At 41.2% G+C, this 26,993-nt stretch overlaps 3 protein-coding genes across 3 annotated transcripts; 1 reads left to right on the forward strand and 2 right to left on the reverse strand.

The window, feature by feature from the left end:
- Window positions 1-833: 833 nt before the first annotated feature.
- Window positions 834-3,711, reverse strand: LOC131125023 (zinc finger protein Gfi-1-like). The gene is made up of 6 exons (XM_058066115.1): window positions 3,571-3,711; window positions 3,306-3,482; window positions 2,753-3,141; window positions 1,749-1,886; window positions 1,507-1,672; window positions 834-1,436 (listed from the first exon to the last, which is right to left on the reverse strand). The coding sequence occupies exons 1-6, from the start codon at window positions 3,680-3,682 to the stop codon at window positions 1,258-1,260; spliced, it is 1,161 nt and encodes a 386-aa protein (XP_057922098.1). The 5' UTR covers window positions 3,683-3,711; the 3' UTR covers window positions 834-1,257.
- A 7,911-nt stretch (window positions 3,712-11,622) lies between these two features.
- LOC131126075 (large ribosomal subunit protein uL18-like) lies at window positions 11,623-20,198 on the forward strand. The gene is made up of 8 exons (XM_058068247.1): window positions 11,623-11,768; window positions 12,019-12,088; window positions 12,203-12,318; window positions 12,445-12,579; window positions 16,375-16,577; window positions 16,860-17,037; window positions 18,766-18,854; window positions 19,014-20,198. The coding sequence occupies exons 1-8, from the start codon at window positions 11,766-11,768 to the stop codon at window positions 19,114-19,116; spliced, it is 897 nt and encodes a 298-aa protein (XP_057924230.1). The 5' UTR covers window positions 11,623-11,765; the 3' UTR covers window positions 19,117-20,198.
- LOC131126074 (divergent protein kinase domain 1A-like) lies at window positions 18,838-26,277 on the reverse strand. Its single transcript, XM_058068245.1, has 6 exons — window positions 25,841-26,277; window positions 23,431-23,565; window positions 22,106-22,213; window positions 21,863-22,039; window positions 20,847-20,978; window positions 18,838-20,651 (listed from the first exon to the last, which is right to left on the reverse strand). Exons 1-6 carry the CDS (start codon window positions 25,892-25,894, stop codon window positions 19,971-19,973), a joined length of 1,287 nt encoding a protein of 428 aa, XP_057924228.1. The 5' UTR covers window positions 25,895-26,277; the 3' UTR covers window positions 18,838-19,970.
- Between the last annotated feature and the right edge of the window lie 716 nt (window positions 26,278-26,993).

Below are 26,993 nucleotides of genomic sequence, written 5' to 3' on the forward strand. Positions count from 1 at the left end.
TGTGGCAGTAACGCACACAAAAACCACCGATGCAAGGACCGGTCACTAGAAGTGGGTTCTGTACCCGAAGCAAATAAAGGTATATTTTCCACGTGTTTTTATTGTGGTTACATTTGTTTGATTCTTTCCTACCTCAGGCATGTTTCTTGCTAAGGCTCCAATATGAAGATTTCCAAATCAGATCCTTGAACTTTCAGAGCTCTGGATGTCGAATGTGTGTCCAAACAAAATCACACCCAGGAGGAAACAACATGGCGACAGGCTGCTGACTCTACAAAGGTCACGCTATTCCTACGGACTCTCTTCACGTGCAGCTTTATGACACCCGAATGGCATTTGTTAGGCAAACAATCTATGCGCCTGGAAATATTTGATTTTGACAGGTGGCACATACAGCAAAAACGTTTTTTTGTCAGGGACATTAGAGATTTGATTGACGGCTGGCATTGCTCAACACATTTTTTGAAACGCCACACAATCGGTTGAAAAATCAGTCATTCACATTTAAACAATTGCCCACTATGAATTTTAACTTTTGGGACACATTAAGTGATCATTTTAAAGTATTTAGTATTATCACATTTCAGTTAAATTAAGGTTTAAAAAATATCATAGAAACTCAATCAAAATGTGAAGTTTAATTTATTTTCATTGACAGACACATTTCCAAAATCGTTTCCTCATTCATTCATTTTCTACCGCTTTTCCTCACGGGGGTGCTGGAGCCTATCCCAGCTGTCTTCGGCAGGGTACACCCTGGACTGGTCGCCAGCCAATCACAGGGCACATATAGACAAACAACCATTCACACTCACATTCATACCTATGGACAATTTGGAGTGGCTAATTAACCTAGCATGTTTTTGGAATGTGGGAGGAAACCGGAGTACCCGGAGAACATGCAAACTCCACACAGAGATGCCCGAGGGGGGTGGGATTGAACCCTGGTCTCCTAGCTGTGAGGTCTGCGCGCTAACCCCTAGACCACCGTGCCGCCCAAAATCGTTTCCTTTTAAACAAAAATCATTTTTTCTGATAATGATGATTCAATACAAAAATAATACATAAACAAAATGTTATTGTGTGGAACTATTTAAGTAGAGAATATGCAGAAAAAATAATTGAAATATACACACAAATAGAATAAGAAATAATGATAATTTAGTAAGGATAAAGGAGTTTAACAATAAATATTCAAGTAAATAGTCTTGACGGGCTAAATAATAAACCACAAATATGACCAAATCGGCTAAATGATTATTTGAGTCCATGCTGCGTCTCCTTGTGCCTCCTCAGGTCCACTTTCCTCTGGAAGCCCTTCCCACAGAGGTCACAGCCGAAAGGTTTGAATCCCGTGTGTTTCCTGCTGTGTGTGATCAGGTTGGAGCTCTGGCTGAAGGCCTTCCCGCACACTTGGCACTTGTGCGGCTTCTCGCCTGCAAAATGACGCAATTGAGCGGTCTGGATGCTATATAACCAAAGTGCCCACGGAATATCATCTCTCACCGGTGTGGATAAAGGTGTGTTTTTTCATGTCCGACTTTTGGTGGAACCTCTTTCCGCAGTACTGACACGGATAAGGCCGCGTGTCGGAGTGGATGAGCAGGTGCGTGGACAGCGTGGACGAGCGTTTAAAGCTTTTGCCGCAGATTTTGCAGCTGAAGCTCCTCTCCTGTGCACCAAAGCGTGACATTTCAATTCGATTCCCAATCCGGAATCAAAGGCGCCCCGAGCGGAACTTGGCCTACCTGTGAGTGGACCGCCCTGTGTTGGTCTAGGCTCACTGCGTGGCCGAAGGTTTTGCCGCAAATTCCGCACTCGAAGGGGCGAGTGCCGCTGTGTGACCGCCTCACGTGGACCTCCAGACCGTGGGGCGTGGAGAAAACCTTAGACGAGAAAACACAGTGCATTCAAATCTCATTTGTTGTCTGCAATATTCTTAATTTATTTCAGACATGCATACTATGTTACATTATTCTTTCTCACATATACACTTACAATATCTATTATTTATTATTTATTATTTATTATATATTATATATTATATATTATATATTATATATTATATATTATATATTATATATTATATATTATATATTATATATATTATATATTAAATCATATTATATCAAATCTCATTTGTTGTCTGCAATATTCTTAATTTATTTCAGACATGCATACTATGTTACATTATTCTTTCTCACATATACACTTACAATATCTATTATTTATTATTTATTATTTATTATATATTATATATTATATATTATATATTATATATTATATATTATATATTATATTATATATTATATTATATTATATTATATTATATTATATTATATATATTATATATTATATATATATATTATATATATATTTATTATCTATCTATTTATATATATATATACGTATATACATACACATATACATACATACATACATATATATATACACATATACACATACACATACATGCATACACACAACACCTCATTACTACACATGTCTGAAAAGGAGCAGGAAGAAGCAAAGCTTATTAAATCCTACCCCTTCTCCACGCCATAGCAGTTACCAATTCAATATTTTTTTTTCACACATATAATCACAGAATCTTACATAAGATAAAACAACAAAAGAAGAGTGGGAACATCGGACACCCCAGCAAAACCCCAGGACCACCAACTTCCAATATTCCGATATAGTACAGCAACACTTGTTATGCATCTCTTGTGTTCGATGCCATCATTCTCACCTTGTAACACGTGATGCATTTATAGGCGCCGTCAGCGTCCGAGTTGATGCACATGAAATCATCTTCAGTCTTGATTTCAGAGCCACGCTGTGTCTCTTTTAGGTCCACAAACATCTGCTCAGAGTCCCGCGTCCTGCACATTTGTCGGACCGGAGCAGAACAATCCTGGTAGCATCCGACTGCGGCAGCGGGCCTCTGTGCGTAAAGTAAGGCCTCGGTTCCCGGGCCTCCGCAGACCTTCAGCTGCGAGTGAGGCTGGCGGTATGGACTCTGGAGCGCATGCATCGGTCCCGAAGCGGTATAGGAGGCCCAGGAGTAAGCTGGGAAGATCGGCATGTTGAAGTGGTGGTGGCCATCTTCTGCTGTTGGTGTGGAACATTCTTGGGAATCTGGAGGAGACGTCATCAAATGTGAGTACGGTGACATTTGACTTGGAAAACGATTCCAAGTTTCATTTCAATTCCTTCTAAAATCTAAAAGAAAAATGAGTTTCATAATAATATTTTGGCTCCTGAAGTTGAAATGAATTATGAGACATGACGTTGAACGAGACCTGGAGAGGAGGATGGGGACGGAGGACGCCACAAATCACAGTCCGAACCCCGGTCACTGGTTCCGCAGCTCAGCGGGGAGCTGGACGGCAGCGAACCCGGTGACGGGCACTGGGGTCCCGGGGATAGTCTATCAGTGGTCCCGGCCTCCGAGCTGCACTCCACTTGACATTTTGCCTCTAAAGTAAGCATCGCAGACATTCATTGTATCACCTATGTGTTACATGATCCTTTAATCCGGTGCGTAATTACGCACAAATGACCAACCTGCGCTTATGTGGGCCAGAAGTGTATCCACGCCGATGTAGTCATCGTCCAGGTGTCGGGGTTGGTGGTAGCTGTGGGCCCGCTTACTCTTCACCAAGAAAGACCTCGGCATGTTTGTTTGCTGGGATCCAGTGAGTCTGGTCTCTCTCTCTCTTTCTTTCTCTCTCTTTCTCTCTCTCTCTCTCTCTCCCTCAGCACCTTCTGCTTCTTGCTGATCTCCTCACAGATTGCAACCCGACTGAGCGACAAGGGGTTGCGATTTGTTTTTTTACTGGACTATTACGCATGCGCAGAGAGAAAGTCTTGCTTACCAGGTGTTGTGTGGCAGGTGGCCAAAGCTGCCCCCCCCCCCTCCAAGATTGAAACAAGGATGTTTAGACAAATCAGAATCGACTGAGATCTACTGACTTAAGTACATCTCACAGTTTGAGAGACATAAAGTGAACAATATGTTCATTACTGGGCTTTTTTGTTTGGAGTCAAAACTTGCTAAAAAGTTTTCATGTCATTCAGTTTTTTGTGGAACATTTTTCGTTGTGAATTGCTCTGCCAAATTGCGTGCCTATAAGACGGTGGTATCCAAAGCTCGGCTCAGAACCATAAACAACGTCAGACATCCGCCCCAGTTCTTGTATGATTCGGTTTTTGTCTAAAAATGTTTTAAAACATGCCTGGGTTTTTGTACTTACAATAAGTAGTAGTCCCTTGGCTCGGTATACATACTGATTTGCCAAATTGCGTGCCCAATTTGTGAGACACCCGTTTCACTGTCTGCATTTTTTTTTTTATCGAGTGCAACACAATAACAAAATAACCTGCCATGGGGCCAAAGACAGTTCCAAGTGCCAGCAATTTGATCAAGAAAGTGAGGAGCTCTATTAAATTCCATTTTGCCAGGATGTAAAACCGCATTAATATCAAGTTCCATTCATTTATTATTATTTTCTGCCTGGAAAACCATCATTCTTCTTTATAGAGCTAGATTATTTGGCTTTCAGTGATATTTCTATGACAAAAATGACATGTTAGATGTTACATTTTTTTATTGAACTTGGGACAGCAATAATTGCCTTTTAGTTTATTCTATTCCTCTGTTATTAAGGTTTGCAGTGGATGTTTCTTATATTTTTCTTATGTACTTCCATTTTGCCGTTAGAATATTCATTCATTAATTCATTCATTTTCTACCGCTTATCCTCACGAGGGTCGCTGGGGGTGCTGGAGCCTATCCCAGCTGTCTTGGGGCGAGAGGCAGGGTACACCAGCCAATCACAGGGCACATATAGACAAACAACCATTCACACTCACATTCATACCTATGGACAATTTGGAGTGGCTAATTAACCTAGCATGTTTTTGGAATGTGGGAAAAAACCGGAGTACCCGGAGAAAACCCACGCATGCACGGGGAGAACATGCAAACTCCACACAGAGATGGCCGAGGGTGGAATCGAACTCGGGTCTCCTAGCTGTGAGGCCTGTGCGCTAACCACTAGAATATGACTTCCTTTAATTTGAGTCTATATGTGATAGGGACAGATACACAATGATATTGACAAACAAAAAAAAAAAAATATCAAGCATAGTACTTATCATGTCCGCTACTTTGCAGTACTTGTACTTATAAATAAGTGTCTCTCTAAAAAAAAAATGACTGCAGTAAATAAATGATATTATAAACATAGAGCATGACACAAGCACTTCAAAAATATATCACTATAATATTGTGATGACTGGAGATGGTGCACATAGTAAAAGTACAGCAGCAACAATACTACAGTATTGTTACATCGAATGTCATTGATGCTACTTTAAATGTTATAAATGGGGAGGGGGGTGGGGGGGGGGTGCCTGGGGATGAGGCCCTTGCTGGCTGTTGACGGACAGAGCCCTTTCTGTTGAGGCTGCTGGTAAAACGATCCTGTTAATGAGCCGCATTGGCCGCCTGCACAACAACAGCCTGCTGGTGGAGGCTGACGGTGTAACTTTACAGTCGCTCTGCTTCACCTTACCACCGCTGACTTCAGCCTTATTGTTTTACACCAGGGGTGCCCATTAAGTCGATCGCGAGCTACCGGTCGATCGCGGAGGCGGTACTGGTCGATCGCTGGTCGATCGCGGCGTGACATTAAAAAAATATCATCCCAGCATCAATGCCGTCACTTGATTGATATACAGGGCAGCCATTCAGATGACAACTGAATGTTGCCCTTCGGGCGACCAATCAAATCAAACAACGTCTCTAAGTGCAGCAGAACTTACGATGTCAGCCTATCATCCATCCCCGTTACTTGATTGACATACAGGACAACCAATCAGATGACAACTGAATTTTGACCATTAGGTCACCGCTCATGCGTAAACAACGATGCAAAGTGCTAAGCTAGTCGGCGAATTGCGTCAGATTTTAAGCCCTCGCTAAAGTTTATGGTCACTAAAATGAGTGAAGGAGCTGGACCAGGGGTCGGCAACCCATGGCTCCAGAGCCGCATGTGGCTCTTCAACCTCTTTGTTGTGGCTCCCGTCGCAATGGTCAAGTATTTAACAGTAAACAGTATAATTTAATTAAAGTAATTAAATGAAATTAAAATTAATAATTTTAATTAACTATTTTAATTATTTTAATTACATTTTAATTAAATGTTAATTAAAATAAATATTTTACATTAACATTTAAAAAATAATTTAACATTAAATATGTGAAATAATAATTAACATAATTTAATAATAACTACTTTAACATTAAATATAATTTAAATTAATATTTAAAATAAATATTTTAAATTAACATTTAATCAAAATGTAATTAAAATTAACATTTGATTTACACAGATATTTTTGTACATTTATCTTCTATATTAGCCAGATCCGATACTAGCAAGAGTACTCAAAAAAGTACTCTCCGCTTTTTCTCCTCGGAACTACTTTGATACCCCAAAATTCCCTCTAAATCTGGCAGTCAATCAAAATCATGGGAGACTCGCGTTTCGCTTTGGATGTGATCACGTCGCTTTCAAAGTTCTGAAAGTTCATAAGATATTGTTTTTGAATTATGTTTTGCGACTCCAGTCTATTTCCCTTTTAGTAAAATGGCTCTTTTGATAGGAAAGGTTGCCGACCCCTGAGCTGGACCAAGTAAAAAGGCAAAAACTGGACCAAGTAAAAAGGCAAAAAACATATGACTTCCATACGGATATGGAATATTATACGGATATTGTGATACGGATATTATCCATGACTGATAAACATTTGGAAGTGTGCTTGAGGCTGGCTATCAGCAGCTACTGTCCGGACTATGCATCCCTGGCTGGTTCAATTCAGTGCAAGTCATCAAAGTAAACTCAGGTAATTACAAAAAATGTTAATAGTTAATTATGTGTGTTTTGCAATATTGGCTCATTTGGTTATGTAAGGTACATCAACATACATTGTACGTACAAATAATCCTCAATACATTTGAAAATAAATAGATGTTTTGCATTTTTGTAGTGGGTAGATCATTTTGACTCGCTCATTTTAAAAGTAGCTCGCATGCTGAAAAAGTGTGGGCACCCCTGGTTTACACCATTAAACCGCCCTCCGTCAAGGATCGGGGGGATTGGGGGTGGTGGGTGGGAGGGCGGGGAACCCAAATGTGATTGCTCCTGAGGAAATCTGTCGGTTTCAAATCATATCAGCGATTTAGGGCGTGTAGCTCCAGAGTTTATGTTCCGTGTGAGAAGCGAGGTTGTTTGACGCAGCTGCAGCCTGATAGCCGCCATGTTGTTTGGAACACATGGCTCATACTCACACTGGTGCACTGATAGCGCTCGCACAGCAGCCCTGATGTGGGTACACACTTTGCCATAATGACACACACACTCTCTGTTCTGATAGAAATGTTAGCGCTCGTGACGGTCACTGATTCACCTCCTTCAGACATTTTCAACTGGATTGACTTAATAAGGAAGTTATTGTGTTTTTATAGCTTGAAACGGTTTTGTTTTTTTAAGCCAAAATGTGGTTTTGGTAACATACTGTCTTTTTATAAGATGATGAAAACATTTCTCCAATGTCCCCAACTAGTACTTCATTCATGGCGGGTGCTGGAGCCTATCCCAGCTGTCTTGGGGCGAGAGGCTGGGGTACACCCTGGACTGGTCGGCAGCCAATCACAGGTCTCCAACTACTTTTCATATAAAATAATGAACATTATGCTCTATAATGCTTGTAAAAATGACGCAAAAAGCTTTATAATGTGACCTAATTGTGGCACAATATCAAAACCAAGAAAAGTTGAATTTGAAGTTGTGGTTTTTCATGCTTCTGTAGCTCCAATATAAATCAAATATTCAAGAAGTACAACTATAAACTGCTTTCCAATGCAGATCATTGACGTTTGCTTTGTTTCTTTTCAATTCTTTAGACTACGTATGTTCAAGTCTCAGTTAGGAGTCAGACTCAGGAAACCCCGCAGTTGAGAGTCACAGCAGAGATGCTATCTGTGTTGTCACAGCTTTTCACGCTTGTTTGGCAACCTTAACAACTGACAGCACATATGTGATTGAAATAGAAGTTGCAGCATTGACAGCAGCGTTGCAGGGAAATGGAACTATTGATTTGGCTCATTGTTTGAACATGCCTGATACATGTCACGTACGTATAGTGGTGGGTGTTTGATACGTTGGTGCTCACGCCGGATAAGCTTTGAGTTTTGCCATCACGGGTATCCTTCCTTGGTGGCATCACAACACAGTATAGGGGGGGAAAAAGCCAGAAAAATTAGTTTCCTCAGGTTCCCAATATGCTAAATATACTTATTTTTTTTAATAAAGTTGTAGTGTGACAAGAAAAAACAAGACAAAAGCTCTAATTTTATTTTAGAAAAAATGTTTTGCAAGAAATAGTCATCATTTTAGGGGAATAAAGTTGCACTTTACAAGTAAAAAGTCATACTTTTGTGTCAATGAAGTAATAAAACAGTTTTAAGACACTTAAAGTGTAATATTACAAGAAAAAAAGTACTAATTTTATTAAAACAAAACAAAGCTATAATTTGACAAGAAAAAGCCACAATAATAAATAAATAATTCTTACTTATTTTCTGACGATAAAGGTGCAATATTACAAGCAAAAGTCATAATTTTATGGGAATAAAGTTGCAATTTACAAGTAAAAAGTCATGCATTTGTGTGAATTATGTTTTTGTTTTTTGTGTTGTAATATTTCAAGAAAAAAAGTCTATTTTTTTAAATAAAGTTGTAATAGTACATGAAAAAAAGTATAGATTTTATTAGAATAAAGTTGTAACATTACAAGAAAAAGGCAAAAATGTATTATAATAAAGTTGTAATATTACATGAAGTCAAATTCTTATGAGAATAAAGTTGTACTATTACAAAAAAGTCATAATTTTATGAGAATAAAGTTGTAATATTTTAAGAAAAGTTAAAATGTATTAGAATAAAGTTGTAATATTACATGAAGTCAAAATCTCATGAGAATAAAGTTGTACTATTACAAGAAAAAAGTCACAATTTTATGAGAATAAAGTTGTTATTTTACAAAAAAAGCATAATTTTATGAGAATAAAGTTGCAATACTACACGTAAAAAGGCATAATTTTATGAGGATAAAGTTGTACAATTACAATAAAAAAAAGTCAACATTTTATGAGAGTAAGGTTTTAATATTACAAGAAAAAGGAATAGTTTTTTAAGAATAAAGTTGTACCATTACAAAAATAAAGGTCTAAATTTTATGAGAATGTAGTTGTAGTATTACAAAAATAAAGGTCTAAATTTTATGAGAATATAGTTGCAATACTACACGTAAAGCATAATTTTATGAAACTAAAATTGTAATATTATAAGACAAAATGCCTAATTTAGTGAGAATAAAGTTGTAATATTACAGGAAAAAACAGAATATAAATAATTTCCAAGTATAGGCTACTTTAAGAAGCAGTATTTGAAGTTGTAGTTAAAAGGTGTCTTGGATCCTTTGCCGTGTGTTTTTGTTGCCAGAGCAAAAGAACGCGAGTCACTGTTTTGCTGACAGGAAGCTGGTCCGTCAAATGGTCTGAGACATGAAACTGATTTTGATAAAAACACAATAGATTTATGCCACAAAAGCCCAAAGTGGCAAACGGACTTTCCTTTGTTGACGTCTTTGTTTAGTCCACACCCTCTTTAGTCCGTTTGTCCTACACCTCCATGCAAACCACAAATCGCTATCTCATCCCCTCACACGTTCCCTTGGCTCCAGCAGCCTAACCGCAGAGTGACACCCCCCCACCCCCCCGCCCCACCGCCCCTTGCTTCTCAGCCATCTTCTGATTTGAGGACTTTTTCTCAGGAGCGTCCTTCTGGATCCCATCTAGCTTGCTGTGGCTTTACTTTGAATCCAAGGTTGTCGCTATTGATGCGATTCAAAAGATTGACCACCAAGACTCTTGGGTTGTGAACTCGCTGCAACTCAGGTCGGCGCCTCGAAAGTGTGAACAGCGGAAGAAACACTCAACACTAAACTGGATGCTTGGATTTATGCTTTAAACAGTCCACAAATCAGGATCAGCAGCCCCCCTTGTTTGCAAGGAGCCCGTTTCTGGTTGTAAATTTCACCAAGGACCATGGAATCATGGACCATGGAACGTTGGAGGATGGAGGTGGAGAAAGCTGCTCACCACTTCCTGCTCATTGTGTGTCTGCGTGCACGTCTTTATTGGGGCAACGGGCTGTTTGGAGGGTCAGAGTCTGCTTGTGTGTTCACCATTAGACATGTAGGAAAGATGGAGCCTAATTATTCATCTGTAGAACTTTGGTCATCCAGTAAGTCATCCTGTCTCCCATTGTGACTATTAATAAAACATATACTACTATACGTATATGGCAAGCCATGCCTCTATGTTATGACCAAAAACGGAGGCACGGTGTGGTGTCCCCACAGAGTCACACAGTCTGACACTTTTTAAAAAAAGAACTTATGACCACGACTGACAGTGGTATCGGACATCCCTAATAATAAGGGATCAAAATTTAACACAAATCTTATAATTATCTCCCCAAAATGACCATTTAGACTGAACAAAAACACCCGCTGGACTACAGCAGGGCCCTCAGACACGTAGCTGTACAGTTGCTTTCTCTTCATTGTGAAATCACAATTCTGCAGAAACAAAGCTTGAACGTCCGGGGGTTGGGGGGGGGGGATCTACACCCACAAGAGTGACTTTGACTTTTCTTATCGCTGAGATGCTGAGAACATGAGTGAGTGACACTGAGCTATTTTATCTCTGTGTGGTAGTAAAGCAGAAGATTATAGTTCTCCTTTTTTGTCAGCTCATGGCTAATCGTTCATTGCTGTCGATTAAAAAAATAATCTGGGGTATTTTTTTTCCTTCTTTTGGTTGTGCAGGGGCGTCAAAAGTCAGCTGGCTCTGTGGAGACGTTGCAGGCAGTGTGCCTCGTGACTAAAAAGCTTGTATGATAACGACGCTGCAGGTCGCATCTTCCCCATTTCTTCTCTTCTTTTTGCATTTCGATGCTCTACTCAGAATCTCCTTAAAGGGGAACTGCACTTTTTTGCCCATCATGAACAATCCTTATGTGAAACATGAACACGAACATAAGCTAGCTTACAATGCTGTCATTGGGATACACCTATTTGGACTATGAAACCCTCAAATAACATCTACACCGATGATGATGTAATAGCTGCAGTAGTTGACTTCCCCTTTAAGATCCAAGAGGAATGTCAATTCTTGCCATTTTTCCAACTGGTCTCGGAATTTTGATCAGGAGTGTATTTTTGCTCTAGCAGAAACCACAAATAGAATTTGAATGTGGCATCGAACTTCCTCTAAACATTGTAGCACTTTTGTCCTGCAAACTATTGACTTATATAGTTATTTAGCCTTTTTAGAGCTGTATATATCCCCATATCATAGTAATTACACCGTTACGACTGTAAAGTTGTTAAAAAGTTCCCTCATGACTTCTTTTCTCTCTGTAGAAAGATGTGAAGTCTGATAAAGCCTTCAGTGTTGATCGTTACTGCCCCCTGTTGGTTTAGCTGCCATGTTGCCTCCAATGCAGCAGGGGGCGCTCCGTTCCGAGGCGGCCTGGAGGTGAAGCATCTCAACGGGTAAAGTTCCGCTATAGAGTACGGAAGAGTGCCATCGAGTCGGAGAGGAAAGTGTGCAAAATCCTATTAAAATGGTAAGAAAACTTGAATGATATATTATCGTATCCGTCTGTTTGTATGAGAACGAGTGAAAGGTTGATATCGGCCGAGTGTTTGTAGCGTTTTAATGGTCGGATGGCTTGAGATGGACACCGGCGGGTTGCTTTAGCGTGGCGCTACAGTTTGGCTAAAAATGGAAGCCAAGTGCCATTGAATGCATCACCATGCACTACACAGTGTGTACTATTTAGGCAAAGTTTATCGATTTAATCGATTTGTTTGTAGGGTTTCGTCAAAGTGGTGAAGAACAAGGCATACTTCAAGAGATACCAAGTCAAATACCGACGAAGGAGAGGTATTAATGTTTAATGTCATTCAATATGATGAATCTACGAATGGTGCCCATTACTTTAAAAACTACTAAGTACTATCACTTCTCCACTATTGCTAATATTTGTGTTTGTTCTAGAGGGTAAGACAGACTTCTTCGCACGCAAACGCTTGGTTGTACAAGACAAGAACAAGTACAACACCCCCAAGTATCGTCTGATTGTTAGACTGTCCAACAGGGACATCTGCTGCCAGGTCAGTGGTTGGAAGACTTAATATCAATAAATTAATAATAAAATAAATTAATAAATCAATATCAATATCATACTCTCACAAATTGCATTACTTTTTTTGTGTCTCTCTCTCTCTCTCTCTTGACAGATTGCCTATGCAAAAATTGAAGGGGACTGCATTGTGTCTGCGGCGTACTCCCACGAGCTGCCCAAGTATGGCATCCCTGTGGGTCTCACTAACTACGCTGCGGCGTACTGCACTGGCTTGCTGCTGGCTCGCAGGGTAAGGATTGACCAGTAGCCACTGCATGATGTACTTTATATATTATGTACGTTTTTATATATATATATACACATCTTATTTCCTGTCAATAGCCACGTTTACATGAGGAGTTTTTCTCTTTCCAAATGACCTTTCCGAAAACAATTGTAAACATGAAAAGGAATATTCCAATCTCCAGTCTCCATGCGCCGCTATAATAAACCAGAATAGTCAATGGGGCATGCCCAGTAAAGCGTGACCATCAACATCACGTGATACCAACGTGATTCCCCAAGTTTTTCATTTATTAAGACGGATCATTTATTCCAAATGACCTTTCCGAAAACAATGGTGAACACGAAAAGGAATATTCCAATCTCCAGTCTCCATGCGCCGCTATAATAAACCAGAATAGTCAATGGGGGATGCCCAGTAAAGCATGACCGTCAACATCACGTGATACCAACGTGATTCCCCAAGTTTTTCATTTATTAAGACGGATCATTTATTCCAAATGACCTTTCCGAAAACAATGGTAAACATGAAAAGGAATATTCCAATCTCCAGTCTCCATGCGCCGCTATAATAAACCAGAATAGTCAATGGGGCATGCCCAGTAAAGCGTGACCATCAACATCACGTGATACCAACGTGATTCCCCAAGTTTTTCATTTATTAAGACGGATCATTTATTCCAAATGACCTTTCCGAAAACAATGGTGAACACGAAAAGGAATATTCCAATCTCCAGTCTCCATGCGCCGCTATAATAAACCAGAATAGTCAATGGGGGATGCCCAGTAAAGCATGACCGTCAACATCACGTGATACCAACGTGATTCCCCAAGTTTTTCATTTATTAAGACGGATCATTTATTCCAAATGACCTTTCCGAAAACTATGGTAAACACGAAAAGGAATATTCCAATATCCAGTCTCCATGCGCCGCTATAATAAACCAGAATAGTCAATGGGGCATGCCCAGTAAAGCGTGACCGTCAACATCACGCGATACCAACGTGATTCCCCAAGTTTTTCATTTATTAAGACGGATCATTTATTCCAAATGACCTTTCCGAAAACAATGGTAAACACGAAAAGGAATATTCCAATCTCCAGTCTCCATGCGGCGCTATAATAAACCAGAATAGTCAATGGGGCATGCCCAGTAAAGCGTGACCGTCAACATCACGTGATACCAACGTGATTCCCCAAGTTTTTCATTTATTAAGACGGATCATTTATTCCAAATGACCTTTCCGAAAACAATGGTAAACACGAAAAGGAATATTCCAATCTCCAGTCTCCATGCGCCGCTATAATAAACCAGAATAGTCAATGGGGCATGCCCAGTAAAGCGTGACCGTCAACATCACGTGATACCAACGTGATTCCCCAAGTTTTTCATTTATTAAGACGGATCATTTATTCCAAATGACCTTTCCGAAAACAATGGTAAACACGAAAAGGAATATTCCAATCTCCAGTCTCCATGCGCCGCTATAATAAACCAGAATAGTCAATGGGGCATGCCCAGTAAAGCGTGACCATCAACATCACGTGATACCAACGTGATTCCCCAAGTTTTTCATTTATTAAGACGGATCATTTATTCCAAATGACCTTTCCGAAAACTATGGTAAACACGAAAAGGAATATTCCAATATCCAGTCTCCATGCGCCGCTATAATAAACCAGAATAGTCAATGGGGCATGCCCAGTAAAGCGTGACCGTCAACATCACGCGATACCAACGTGATTCCCCAAGTTTTTCATTTATTAAGACGGATCATTTATTCCAAATGACCTTTCCGAAAACAATGGTAAACATGAAAAGGAATATTCCAATCTCCAGTCTCCATGCGCCGCTATAATAAACCAGAATAGTCAATGGGGCATGCCCAGTAAAGCGTGACCATCAACATCACGTGATACCAACGTGATTCCCCAAGTTTTTCATTTATTAAGACGGATCATTTATTCCAAATGACCTTTCCGAAAACAATGGTGAACACGAAAAGGAATATTCCAATCTCCAGTCTCCATGCGCCGCTATAATAAACCAGAATAGTCAATGGGGGATGCCCAGTAAAGCATGACCGTCAACATCACGTGATACCAACGTGATTCCCCAAGTTTTTCATTTATTAAGACGGATCATTTATTCCAAATGACCTTTCCGAAAACAATGGTAAACATGAAAAGGAATATTCCAATCTCCAGTCTCCATGCGCCGCTATAATAAACCAGAATAGTCAATGGGGCATGCCCAGTAAAGCGTGACCATCAACATCACGTGATACCAACGTGATTCCCCAAGTTTTTCATTTATTAAGACGGATCATTTATTCCAAATGACCTTTCCGAAAACAATGGTGAACACGAAAAGGAATATTCCAATCTCCAGTCTCCATGCGCCGCTATAATAAACCAGAATAGTCAATGGGGGATGCCCAGTAAAGCATGACCGTCAACATCACGTGATACCAACGTGATTCCCCAAGTTTTTCATTTATTAAGACGGATCATTTATTCCAAATGACCTTTCCGAAAACTATGGTAAACACGAAAAGGAATATTCCAATATCCAGTCTCCATGCGCCGCTATAATAAACCAGAATAGTCAATGGGGCATGCCCAGTAAAGCGTGACCGTCAACATCACGCGATACCAACGTGATTCCCCAAGTTTTTCATTTATTAAGACGGATCATTTATTCCAAATGACCTTTCCGAAAACAATGGTAAACACGAAAAGGAATATTCCAATCTCCAGTCTCCATGCGGCGCTATAATAAACCAGAATAGTCAATGGGGCATGCCCAGTAAAGCGTGACCGTCAACATCACGTGATACCAACGTGATTCCCCAAGTTTTTCATTTATTAAGACGGATCATTTATTCCAAATGACCTTTCCGAAAACAATGGTAAACACGAAAAGGAATATTCCAATCTCCAGTCTCCATGCGCCGCTATAATAAACCAGAATAGTCAATGGGGCATGCCCAGTAAAGCGTGACCGTCAACATCACGTGATACCAACGTGATTCCCCAAGTTTTTCATTTATTAAGACGGATCATTTATTCCAAATGACCTTTCCGAAAACAATGGTAAACACGAAAAGGAATATTCCAATCTCCACTCTCCATGCGCCGCTATAATAAACCAGAATAGTCAATGGGGCATGCCCAGTAAAGCGTGACCGTCAACATCACGTGATACCAACGTGATTCCCCAAGTTTTTCATTTATTAAGACGGATCATTTATTCCAAATGACCTTTCCGAAAACAATGGTAAACACGAAAAGGAATATTCCAATCTCCAGTCTCCATGCGCCGCTATAATAAACCACAATAGTCAATGGGGCATGCCCAGTAAAGCGTGACCGTCAACATCACGTGATACCAATGTGATTCCCCAAGTTTTTCATTTATTAAGACGGATCATTTATTCCAAATGACCTTTCCGAAAACAATGGTAAACACGAAAAGGAATATTCCAATCTCCAGTCTCCATGCGCCGCTATAATAAACCAGAATAGTCAATGGGGCATGCCCAGTAAAGCGTGACCATCAACATCACGTGATACCAACGTGATTCCCCAAGTTTTCATTTATTAAGACGGACATGCATAGTTCCAGGCCGACCGGTGAGAAGCACAACAGACATTTTAAAGCACAAGCAGACCACTTTTGATACTCGAAATGCAGCTTCTGCCGTTTTGTGGAGGTTGCCTACAGCCACAGCTGTTGGTTTGTGTTTCTGACTACTAGGATGTATTGATGGTATGTCAGTTGTTCATTGTTTTTCCTAGCTGTTGCACAAGTTTGGCATCGATCAGGTGTACGAGGGTCAGGTGGAGGTGACGGGCGACGAGTTCAACGTGGAGAGCGTGGACGGTCAGCCGGGCACCTTCACCTGTTACCTGGATGCGGGCCTGGCCAGAACCACTACGGGAAACAAAGTGTTTGGAGCGCTAAAGGGAGCAGTGGACGGAGGACTGGCCATCCCTCACAGGTCAGCTGGAATACTTCCTGTATCTTCCTGTATACTATGTATGTGTATATCCAACTACGTATACTATAGTAGAGTTGGATATGAACGCCAACCTGCTTCTTGATGATGACCCAAACAAGCTGAGCCAAATGTAGTTGGTCCTTCATTTGCATTGGCTGATGTTTACTGTCATTTCAAGACGGGGCTGAGAGAAGCAACAACGGTTCATCTAGAAACGTTGAACCGATTCTGCTGCACAACACGGAATCAACATGTGACGTTTTTCTCCCATTTTTCTCCCAGCCTGAAACGCTTCCCCGGTTACGACACAGAGAGCAAGGAGTTTAACGCTGAGGTGCATCGGAAACACATCATGGGCATGAACGTGGCCGACTACATGTCCTGCCTGATGGAGGAGGACGAGGAGGCATATAAGAGGCAGTTCTCTCGCTTCATCAAGAACGGAGTCGCACCCGACACGGTCTGTGCAAGGCGACACTAATTTGGACATAAGAATGGGCACACATGGGGGAATGAACCTTTTCTTGTTCTATCCATAGTTACAGCATAGAAAACCTCTTACAGACCTTCCAAATATGGTTTTTAACATTATTAGAGACATCTAGACTTGAACTAACAACCCCAACGGTCACCTTTATACTCGTATTACCCAGTATAGCACACAAAATAATACTAAATAAGCCATTTTAAATATAAATAAGACTCATGTGTTATATAAATGGGGCTGTTTTTATTTTAGGGATTACTGTGCTTATTGTGAGAGGGAAAAAAAGATGCTGCATGTCGCTGGCGCAACCACGTTCAAAGATCAGCCTCCCTGGGGTGGAGTTGCAGCTTGAGAAAATTTTTAAAAGAAACTATTTTTAAATCCTCAAAAATCAGTGTCTTTTAATTCCTATTATTAGAGAGTAAAGCAGACAGAAAATCTGACTTTTTTTGGGAGTAGACCAAGCCCTGTATTTTATTCTACACACTTTGGTCCAGTCCAGTCTGGTGCCCTGGGGGCTCTGAGTAAATCAGGTCCTTTTAGACTCCATCAAACTGGGAATGGATAGGCAACAGTAGCCACGTTTACATGAGGAGTTTTTCCTCTTTCCAAATGGAATCTTTCCAAATGACCTTTCCGAAAGCAATGATATACATGGAAAGGAATATTCCTATCGCGTGTCGACATGCGCCGCTATAATCAACCAGAATAGTCAATGGGGCATGCCCAGTAAAGCGTAAACACCACGTGATAGCAACTTTCTCTTCCACTTGTTGGAATAACTCCGTATTGCCAGTTTTTCCTTCGTCCAGTCCTGAAATTTAGTTTGAATCAAACTTTCCGCAGTAGTCCAGTTGCCGATTGCTGGCCTCCATTTTTTTAAAATGGAAGAACGTCTGGATCTGCGTGTTACGTCATGTCTCCGCATTCGCTGAAAGAACGCACCCGGGAACAGGAAAATATAAAGTTCAATCTTGCTAATATTTTATAATTAAGTTGGGCACATGTTTTATATAGATATATATTTTCTTTTTGAATAAAAGTGGACTTGTGAATGGCGTATAGAAGGGTTTAGATTCTGTTCCACAGATGGCGCTAATGCACACCAAAGCTGCTTGCCAACCGCCAATAAACAACAGAAGAAGAAAAACACCACCGTTTGAGCGGGTACAAGATACCTCAATCGGATTGGGGAAAGGAATATTCCATCCCTGGGAATCCCATTATATATTCATTGGGATTGGCACTTTTCTTTGGGAATGAGGTGTATACAAAGGTTACATTATTTCCTTTTGAGCAAATAACTCGAATGGAATTGGAATATTTGGCTCCATGTAAACGTGGCTATTGATATGGATACTGCTTGAAGAGTCGCTATTACATGTTTTGACCACCAGGGTGCGCAGTCAAGTTGAACCAGTATTTTTAAAGCGAGGTGGCTCTGAGCAGCTGAAACCGCCAAACAAGCACCCCCCCCCCACAAGTATCACAATGAAAGTAGCTGTTAACGTAAGCACAGCCGCTGCAAATGAGACTCGTCAATTTTCCCACATCCTGTCACTGCTTTTCCGTGATAATCCCAATGGTTCGGAGCAAAAGATTGGCTGATGTTAGCTTTCGTTTCAAGGCTGAGGGAAGCATCGTGATGATGTGCTCGCGGCGACACACACCAACCTGAAAATGAACTTGTGTTGTTTTCAGGTGGAGGAAATGTACAAGAAAGCACACGCCGCCATCAGAGCAAACCCTGTTCATGAAAAGCAACCCAAAAGAGAAGTCCAAAGGAAGAGGTGGGTGTTATTTTTGTTTATTTTCCTTCAAATGAAGCGACACAACTTGCATGCCTCACGTGAAACCCTTTGGCTTTGTGACAAAAAAGTGACAGCTTCTCCAGCTACCTCCAAGTGTTGTGAATGCTAATGACCCTTCTCGCTCCTCTTTCCGCCCAGATGGAATCGCGCCAAGTTGTCTCTGGCTCAGAGGAAGGACCGCGTTGCCCAGAAAAAAGCCAGCTTCTTACGAGCACAAGAACGGGAGGCGGAGGACGGTTAGCGCTACCTCCATATATGCAACACGACTAAATTTATTACAAACTTTTTTGTGTGTGTCTTCAGTGATGCTATGACAGGAATGCTGACGACACTTGAGCTTCTTCACATTGGTCCCGTTACACGTTCTATACTTGAATCAATGACTCAAAAGGGGACAGGAGAGGGCAGCTGATGTGATAGAAAAGACAGCAAAATAGTGTCATTGTGCAAAAGTCATGCATTAACATCTTTTGAGCATCCAGCAGCGCACAACTTCCTGGATGATATTTTACAAAGTGACTTCATTGTCAGCGGCGTCTTTAGAATAGAATAAGGTTGATAAAAAAGATGTGTGGAACATTCCAGCATGATTCCTATGGCACTGTGATGGGTCCAAGCCCAAAGTGATACAGTACAACATTCACAAATGAACACACATGGCTGTCATAAAGATGTTATTGTGCTTCTTCCTAGTAGATTTGGTGGCCTAAAACGTCCCTCCGGTTAGCGATGGTTCCTTCCTAGCTTTGTCAAAAGTAAGCATGCAAAAAACCTCCCATTATAGACTTTGATTGTTCATATCTTCATACTAACTGAAAGCAATAGAAATTGATTGGATAGTCTTCAATAAGCCTCCCAGGTATGGGTGATCCAGCAGTAATATGCAAGTGGGCACAAGTATTGGGACACCTCCCTATTCCTCTAAGACGGGTGGAACTATAACGACAAAAATTACGGGCGTGTCATAATAGCGCAAAATATTTAGTAAATCATTTTTCTGTATGCTTACAGTGAGTGTGATGTCCCAATACTTTTGCCCATATAGTCTATCAATTCCTTGCATGTTCAGATTGTTGGCATCTCAGCTCCTCCTGGTCACGAGTCCTTGGTGTGGGAGATCTGCCTCCACAGCAGAGCCTTCAGGTTGTTGAGGAGAAGCGAGTGCTCCATGTTCATCTGGCCGGCGCCCCCCCTGAGGGCCATGCAGGCGTACAGCTGCCTCTCCAGCTCCTCCCTCAGCGCAGACGGCGCCCCGTGCAGGAGGTAGTCCTTCAATACGGCGCACGCTTTGGCCAAATTGGGCCGCACCGGCTCCTCCCTGCACCGTTGATATGACATGTCACATGATGTCCGGCAGTCCACGCCGTACACGCAGTCGGCGTCCGTGTCGCATCTGAGCGCCCGCATGCTGCGCCGAAACTGGCTTTCGGGTACCACGGTGCGGGGGTTGGTGAGACGCAGCTCATGGCCGTCTGTGTAGCCCAAGTGCACCGCCGCCAGGTCGCAGATGAGGAAGCTGCCGTACGTGCCGTGGAAGATGTCCTCCACCAGCTCCAGCAGGCCCATGGAGATCTTGGCTTTGCGAGGCCACGAGGGGGTGAACCACTGATCCATCTTGCGCTGTAAGCCACCGGGCACCCAGGACCCCAGCGGCCAGGGTGCGGACAAACCATACAAGGGGGCATGGGGGACACGTTCCGTCATGTAGAGGTCGCCGCAGTAGCCCAGAAGACGGGGAGTGTGTCCACGCTCCTGAAGCAGCAGGCCAAGAAGCACCTGAGGAAACCACATTTCCTGTTTACATATCCAAATGGAAATATTGAGGTCAAAAAATATAACGGTATGTAAGAAGTTACCAACTTTTAGTAATTAGTGTACTATTAGTAGTACTATTAGTACTATTAATACCACAGAATCGATACGCCCATCAGTAGTGGGACCTTATTTGATCAGATCATGTTTTCTTCTGACCTCATCCATCTGCAGGAGGGCCCACATGGAGCGAGCTTCGGGCAGGGACACCTTTCCATCTTTGTTGCCATCCGCCACAGACAAGATGACACTGACCAATCCGGCGAGATTAGCTTGATCTCCAAGCTTGGACTACGAGAGGTCAGAGGGACACAAACGTCAGTTTAGTTTCATTTATTTCTTTGCAATTTTATCAAACAAATGGAATTAGTCAACGACAACACAAGTGTCGTTTTTTTTGTGATTTTTAAGGGAAAACAAATCCAAACCTACATGGCCGTGTGTGGAAAAAGTGGACCTGCTGGTGTGTTTTGGATCGTTGTCCTGCTGCAGAACCCAACTTGCTTTCAGCTCAAGTCACCAACAGATGGCAGTATATTCTCGTTAGAATTATTTGGTAGACAGCAGAATGGGACCAGGTCCTGAAGCAGCAAAACAGCCGCAGACCATCACACTACCACCACCATATTTTACTGTTTCTCTGAAATGTGGTGTTACATTTACACCAGATGTAATGGGATACACACCTTCTAAAAAGTTCAACCACAGAGTGTTTTCCCAAAGGTCTTGGAGATCATCAGTACGATCATCAAGATGTTTTCTGTCAATTTTTGTTTTTGCCAAGTGTCTTTCTTATGGCGGAGTCATGAGGATATGTTGTTGTGGGGTCTTTTGTGACCTCTTGCATGGGTTATCCATGCACTCTTGGGGTATTTTTGGTAGGCTGGCCACTCCTGTTCTTGCCAATTGTGGATAATAGCTCTCACTGCGGTTTGCTGGAGTCCCACAGCTTTTAACCTTTTCCAGCCTGATAGATGAAGTTGTGTTTTTTCTCACACAGGGCCATGTAGATTTGGATTTTAGTCTCCCTTAATTATAATATGTTCAGTTGTGTTGTGATTGACTAACATTTATATTTGTTTGACGATCTGAAACATTTAAACATTTAAATCAGGAAGGTGGCAAACATGCAGGATGGAAGAACATATTCATTTTGGATGAATTCCAATTTTTACCTTGAGATTATTAAAGACCATCTCTCTGAACTTCTCCACTGACGTGCCTCGAGTGGGAGTGTCGAACACAGGGGCCTCCCTCCGTGGCTCCAGCTCCTCGCCCATCTCGTAGCGTATAACTTTGCCCAAATTACAGTGAACGATTCCTTCATGGTCTCCCCAGCTTCCGGTATACACCTAAAAGATGGAGATATTTGTATGGGGAGATCATGGCTGATGATGAAGAGTCACATGGGCTTCCACCTGGTTGTTCGGGAGGGCTGAGAGACATCTACTCATGTAGAAGGTCTCTTTGTCACACAGGCTGCTGCAGGCCGAACCGTCAATGATTCCCTTCCTGTATTTGTCACACTTGGAAGACAAGAAGCACAGTTTACCAAGTCAGGATTGCCCTGTTCTAAGACATTTTGAAAACAAATGATTTTCTTTATGATTTTTGGTTTGCATGGTGTAAAACAGGGGTGCTCACACTTTTTCAGCATGCGAGCTACTTTTAAAATGACCGAGTCAAAATGATCTACCCACTACAAAAATGCAAAACATCTATTTATTTTCAAATGTATTGAGGATTATTTGTACGTACAATGTATGTTGATGTACCTTACATAACCAAATGAGCCAATATTGCAAAACACACATAATTAACTATTAACATTTTTTGTAATTACCTGAGTTTACTTTGATGACTTGCACTGAATTGAACCAGCCAGGGATGCATAGTCCGGACAGTAGCTGCTGATAGCCAGCCTCAAGCACACTTCCAAATGTTTATCAGTCATGGATAATATCCGTATCACAATATCCGTATAATATTCCATATCCGTATGGAAGTGATGTGTTTTTTGCCTTTTTACTTGGTCCAGTTTTTGCCTTTTTACTTGGTCCAGCTCCTTCACTCATTTTAGTGACCATAAACTTTAGCGAGGGCTTAAAATCTCGCAATTCGCCGACTAGCTTAGCACTTTGCATCGTTGTTTACGCATGAGCGGTGACCTAAAGGTCAAAATTCAGTTGTCATCTGATTGGTTGTCCTGTATGTCAATCAAGTAACGGGGATGGATGATAGGCTGACATCGTAAGTTCTGCTGCACTTAGAGACGTTGTTTGATTTGATTGGTCGCCCGAAGGGCAACATTCAGTTGTCATCTGAATGGCTGCCCTGTATATCAATCAAGTGACGGCATTGATGCTGGGATGATATTTTTTTAATGTCACGCCGCGATCGACCAGCGATCGACCAGTACCGCATCGCGATCGACTTAATGAGCACCCCTGGTGTAGAGACTATTTCATATAGAAGTGAAGACACTACTGAAACGATTGCAACTAGGGACAAACAGAGACCGATGGAATGGAATGACTATTGTTGGCTCTGTTCCACGGAAGCGTTAATTGTTATCGACTGAGCATCAGTCACAAAAGAGCCTGAGAGTCCCATGAACAAAGCCACCCATCGGTAATTAAGAGGCATTGACAAGATCTACCAACGTCAAAGGTATACGCGTTTCAAAAATCAATGCGAGTCCCACAATGTGGACCTCGCAAACTCAAGCTAATCCATAACTCACAATGGCGATCTTGCACTGGTGTCCTCTGCATAGCTCCGTGTAGGCCGAGTATTGCACGTAGAGCACCCAGCTCCCCACCAGCACAGTCAACCAAGTGAGGAACAAGTACTTCACCCTTACAAAGGAGATGCGAGCCTGCAAAGGACAAGAACAAATGAAGGCACGAATCCTGAAAAGGTTCTAGGCTGGTTCCCAGGAGGCCTCACTGCTAGGTTTGTTAACAATTCATTGGTCGGCTCTCTGACTGTTCAAATCAGCATTTGAACCGTCTCATGGACCTGATCGTTACGGTGTCTCGTGCTACTTATGTCACATATCATATTCATATTAGTGCTTTAGTAACGGGACGCACACGTCACGGCTTACTCATGTCATTGTGACAGTGGTAAAAATATAGAACTGCACCTTAGAACACAAACCTACGTCTACATGTGTGTACTTCTAACTGCACTATGTACATCAATATGTACATTTATATATGCTGTACAACATCTCTTTGCACAACAGCACGAGATGGAGGTTTTTGTATTATATTTTGCTTGCTTTGCTGTTATATTTTTAAAATTTTTGCTCTTTACTGTATTTGCTATTTTATTTTATGATACTATTTTACATAGTACCATTCCCTTATTTTCTTGAACCCTGCATACCCCCGTGTTTTCCAAATCTGTAAGATGCTGGATCTGTGAATTTCTTTTAGATGAACAAAGTATCTAATTGAAACTTTTATTAAATGTAACACAAAAAAACACGAACTACATGTATTTTCTCACAAGCAATTCGTACTGTTTAATATTTGCTATTTTTTTTTAAATGGTGGCTTTGAACAAATATAATAATTATAACAAATATTTCATTATTTTCATTTAACTGAGTCACAAACAATACAGGTGCATTTTGAAATGTTTACTGTCCCACAAATTGACACTCAACAATATTATTGTCAACAGTTTTTGAGATCTAAATAAACCACTAACTGACATGTATTTTCCTAAAGGCAATTCGTACTCTTTAATGTTTGCAGCATTTCTTGAAATGCTGGCTTTTAACTATATTAAAATGCAGCATTTGTTTGGTGATGTATTAAACTACATTCTGATTGTTGACTGTCAGCATGGGCAAGTTTGTTTTGTTTATGTTGCTATCACTTTTGAATAAATTCAGCATATTTGCTCGTTGGTGTTGATGGGCTGACCTTGCTCATTATTAATATTCCCACACAAAGGCTGCGTGTGGCATTTGGCTTAACAATCATCTTTTTTTCCCCTTCAAATTTCTACTATATGCTTTGCTTCGCACCCTTGGGGTGCAGCTAGCGTACAGGCAGGGACCATTTGAATTTTTTGTACACTGTATTGTTATTATTCCACTGTATTAACCGATCATGCCTTGGTCATGCTAATCCTCTTCTTTGTAGATTACAAACACGTGACCTTTGGAAGTGGTTTGGAATGATGATGAAAACATGTCATGAGGACTGCAAGGTGGGGAAAACCATTGCCTCCACATTGACCCATATTCCTTTAGGAGCACGTTTGAATGGTAACTTGAGACACGTGGCTCCTGTACGGAGCTGATGAATGGTGGGCCTCCAGGGAGGACAGTGGGAGAAAACATTGAACAGCACATGCCGTGAATAATAGCTACTCGTTATACAGTACAGGCAATATGACAACACGATGGACATTATTTGCAATTGACTGTAGCGAACATAAAATGTGCAAACACATAATGTTGACATGTTAAATATGTAAAAGACCTCCCTGACCTATTTTGGGTACCTTAGTGAAATACTGTGAAAAATGCATGGTTGCATAGTGAAGTCACTACATGGGTGCAAGCATGCAAAACATGTCATTGTCATTGCAAACTGTTATGTTTGCGATTGTGTTTAGAAACTGGTCCTGTTAATCCTCTTGACTCTTTGGTGCATTCATGAGCATACGTAGAGTATCATGTTCTTTTATTGCCGGGCAACCTGTTGCTTAGAGTCAGTGATCACAATCATTTACTTTCACCTACATACAACAGTTTCAATATTGTTTTAAAAACTTCATTGGTTTTGGCTGACACATGACTTTTTCTATCACGTCTTCAATGTTGGGGAACTGCATTGCAGAGGGAGCAGGCAGGCCTCCAACTGGGTCAATCTAATACTTTCCAAGATCTTCAGCACTTTAAGACTTGTGGTGGGCCCCTCTCGGAGATTGTTAAGCTCAGTGGGTTATAAAAGCACTCCAGTCCCCTGTACATGCAGGTTAAGCTGCCTCTGATATGTCTTCTGGTAAGTGAAGCGTCAGCCGTCCATCAACATTCCTCAGGTCATTTGAAAGCATGCAGGTGGAAAATATTTACTGGTGTGGCACCAGCACAGACCCCACTATCACACACTGGCACAAAGCTACATTACCTGGAAATAGAAGGACTTCTTCACCCAGGCCCGTGGAAACAGTCCCTTCGCCATCACAGAAATAGATCATCTCAATACGTGGGCTTGACTGAAGGAGACCGTCATTCAAAAGCCGCAGCAGGACGCGTCTCGCCTCGCTTGCAAAACGTACATTCATGCACGTACATCATTCCTGTTGATTTTGTCCCAGTCTGCACATTTGCGCTTCGCTCCAGCGGCAGCGGCTGTGTTACGTTTCCAGCAAAGCAACTTCTTCATGCCTCCACCACCAAACAGCGCAGGCTCGGGTTAATGCGCAGGCGCGGTTTGAAGACGTCCAGCTTGGTAGAGTGATTACAACGTTCAATGAAACTAGTTCTGCACTAAGTGACACCCCGAAGCTGTGTATTTGAATAAACTTTTGTTCATCTTTCACAATACAAACTGTTAGATGAATGGTATAATATGACTTCCGGTTAAAGGACATTTATTTTTCACGACTGATTCCTCGACCATTGTTATGTGGAAATTGTATCAATGGCGATATCATTTCCGGTCATATGTACCACTGACACTAATCTATTTTCGTTGTCATAATGAAACACGTTTATTGACCCAAATGCGTCACTTCCGGTAAAGAAGTTTCTGCAAATCAATTTGTCTGTCAAAGCGGCCTGATTTTGTCGACATGAGTGTCCATAAGATAATTGCTTATTTTCAGGGCACTGATGTAAATGTGTAATTTGTTAAAATAGATGTCATTTTGTTAACGATGATATCACTTCCGGTTAATGCTAGTCCTTATTCTTTGTTTTCCAGAATAAAATACATTTGTTGAGTCATATCAAATCACTTCCGGTAACGAAGAGTCTGCAAAACAAATTTTCCGTCAACGCGGCCCAATTGTGTACACATGAGCGTCCATAAGACAACTGTTCATCTTTATAACACTGATATAAATGTGTAATTTGTTACAATTAATGTAATTTTGTTAACGACGATATCATTTCCGGCTAGAACAAAATACATTTGTTGACCCATACCATATCACTTCCGGTACTGATAATTCTACAAGTCAAATTCAAAATGTACACGATCTAATTTTGAAAAAAACGAGTGGCCATACAGCCTTACATCTGTGCCTATGCAATAAGAGCACTGTTGATAATGTGCG

This window comes from Doryrhamphus excisus, chromosome 3 (assembly GCF_030265055.1).
Source record: "Doryrhamphus excisus isolate RoL2022-K1 chromosome 3, RoL_Dexc_1.0, whole genome shotgun sequence".
In the NCBI taxonomy this organism is placed as follows: Eukaryota; Metazoa; Chordata; class Actinopteri; order Syngnathiformes; family Syngnathidae; genus Doryrhamphus; species Doryrhamphus excisus.

Excerpts from the sequence above, each read along its gene's own strand:
- LOC131126074 (XM_058068245.1), bottom strand. The coding sequence starts at position 25,894 with ATGGCGAAGGGACTGTTTCCACGGGCCTGGGTGAAGAAGTCCTTCTAT. Across the intron at positions 23,566-25,840 it reads AGAAGTCCTTCTATTTCCAG|GCTCGCATCTCCTTTGTAAG; the intron begins GTAATGTAGCTT and ends TGTCCTTTGCAG. Across the intron at positions 22,214-23,430 it reads ACCAGTGCAAGATCGCCATT|TGTGACAAATACAGGAAGGG; the intron begins GTGAGTTATGGA and ends TTGTCTTCCAAG.
- LOC131126075 (XM_058068247.1), top strand. Across the intron at positions 17,038-18,765 it reads ACGGAGTCGCACCCGACACG|GTGGAGGAAATGTACAAGAA; the intron begins GTCTGTGCAAGG and ends TGTTGTTTTCAG. Across the intron at positions 18,855-19,013 it reads AGAGAAGTCCAAAGGAAGAG|ATGGAATCGCGCCAAGTTGT; the intron begins GTGGGTGTTATT and ends CTTTCCGCCCAG.
- LOC131125023 (XM_058066115.1), bottom strand. The coding sequence starts at position 3,682 with ATGCCGAGGTCTTTCTTGGTGAAGAGTAAGCGGGCCCACAGCTACCAC. Across the intron at positions 3,142-3,305 it reads GTCCCCATCCTCCTCTCCAG|ATTCCCAAGAATGTTCCACA; the intron begins GTCTCGTTCAAC and ends CGTCTCCTCCAG. Across the intron at positions 1,673-1,748 it reads ACAGGGCGGTCCACTCACAG|GAGAGGAGCTTCAGCTGCAA; the intron begins GTAGGCCAAGTT and ends TTTGGTGCACAG.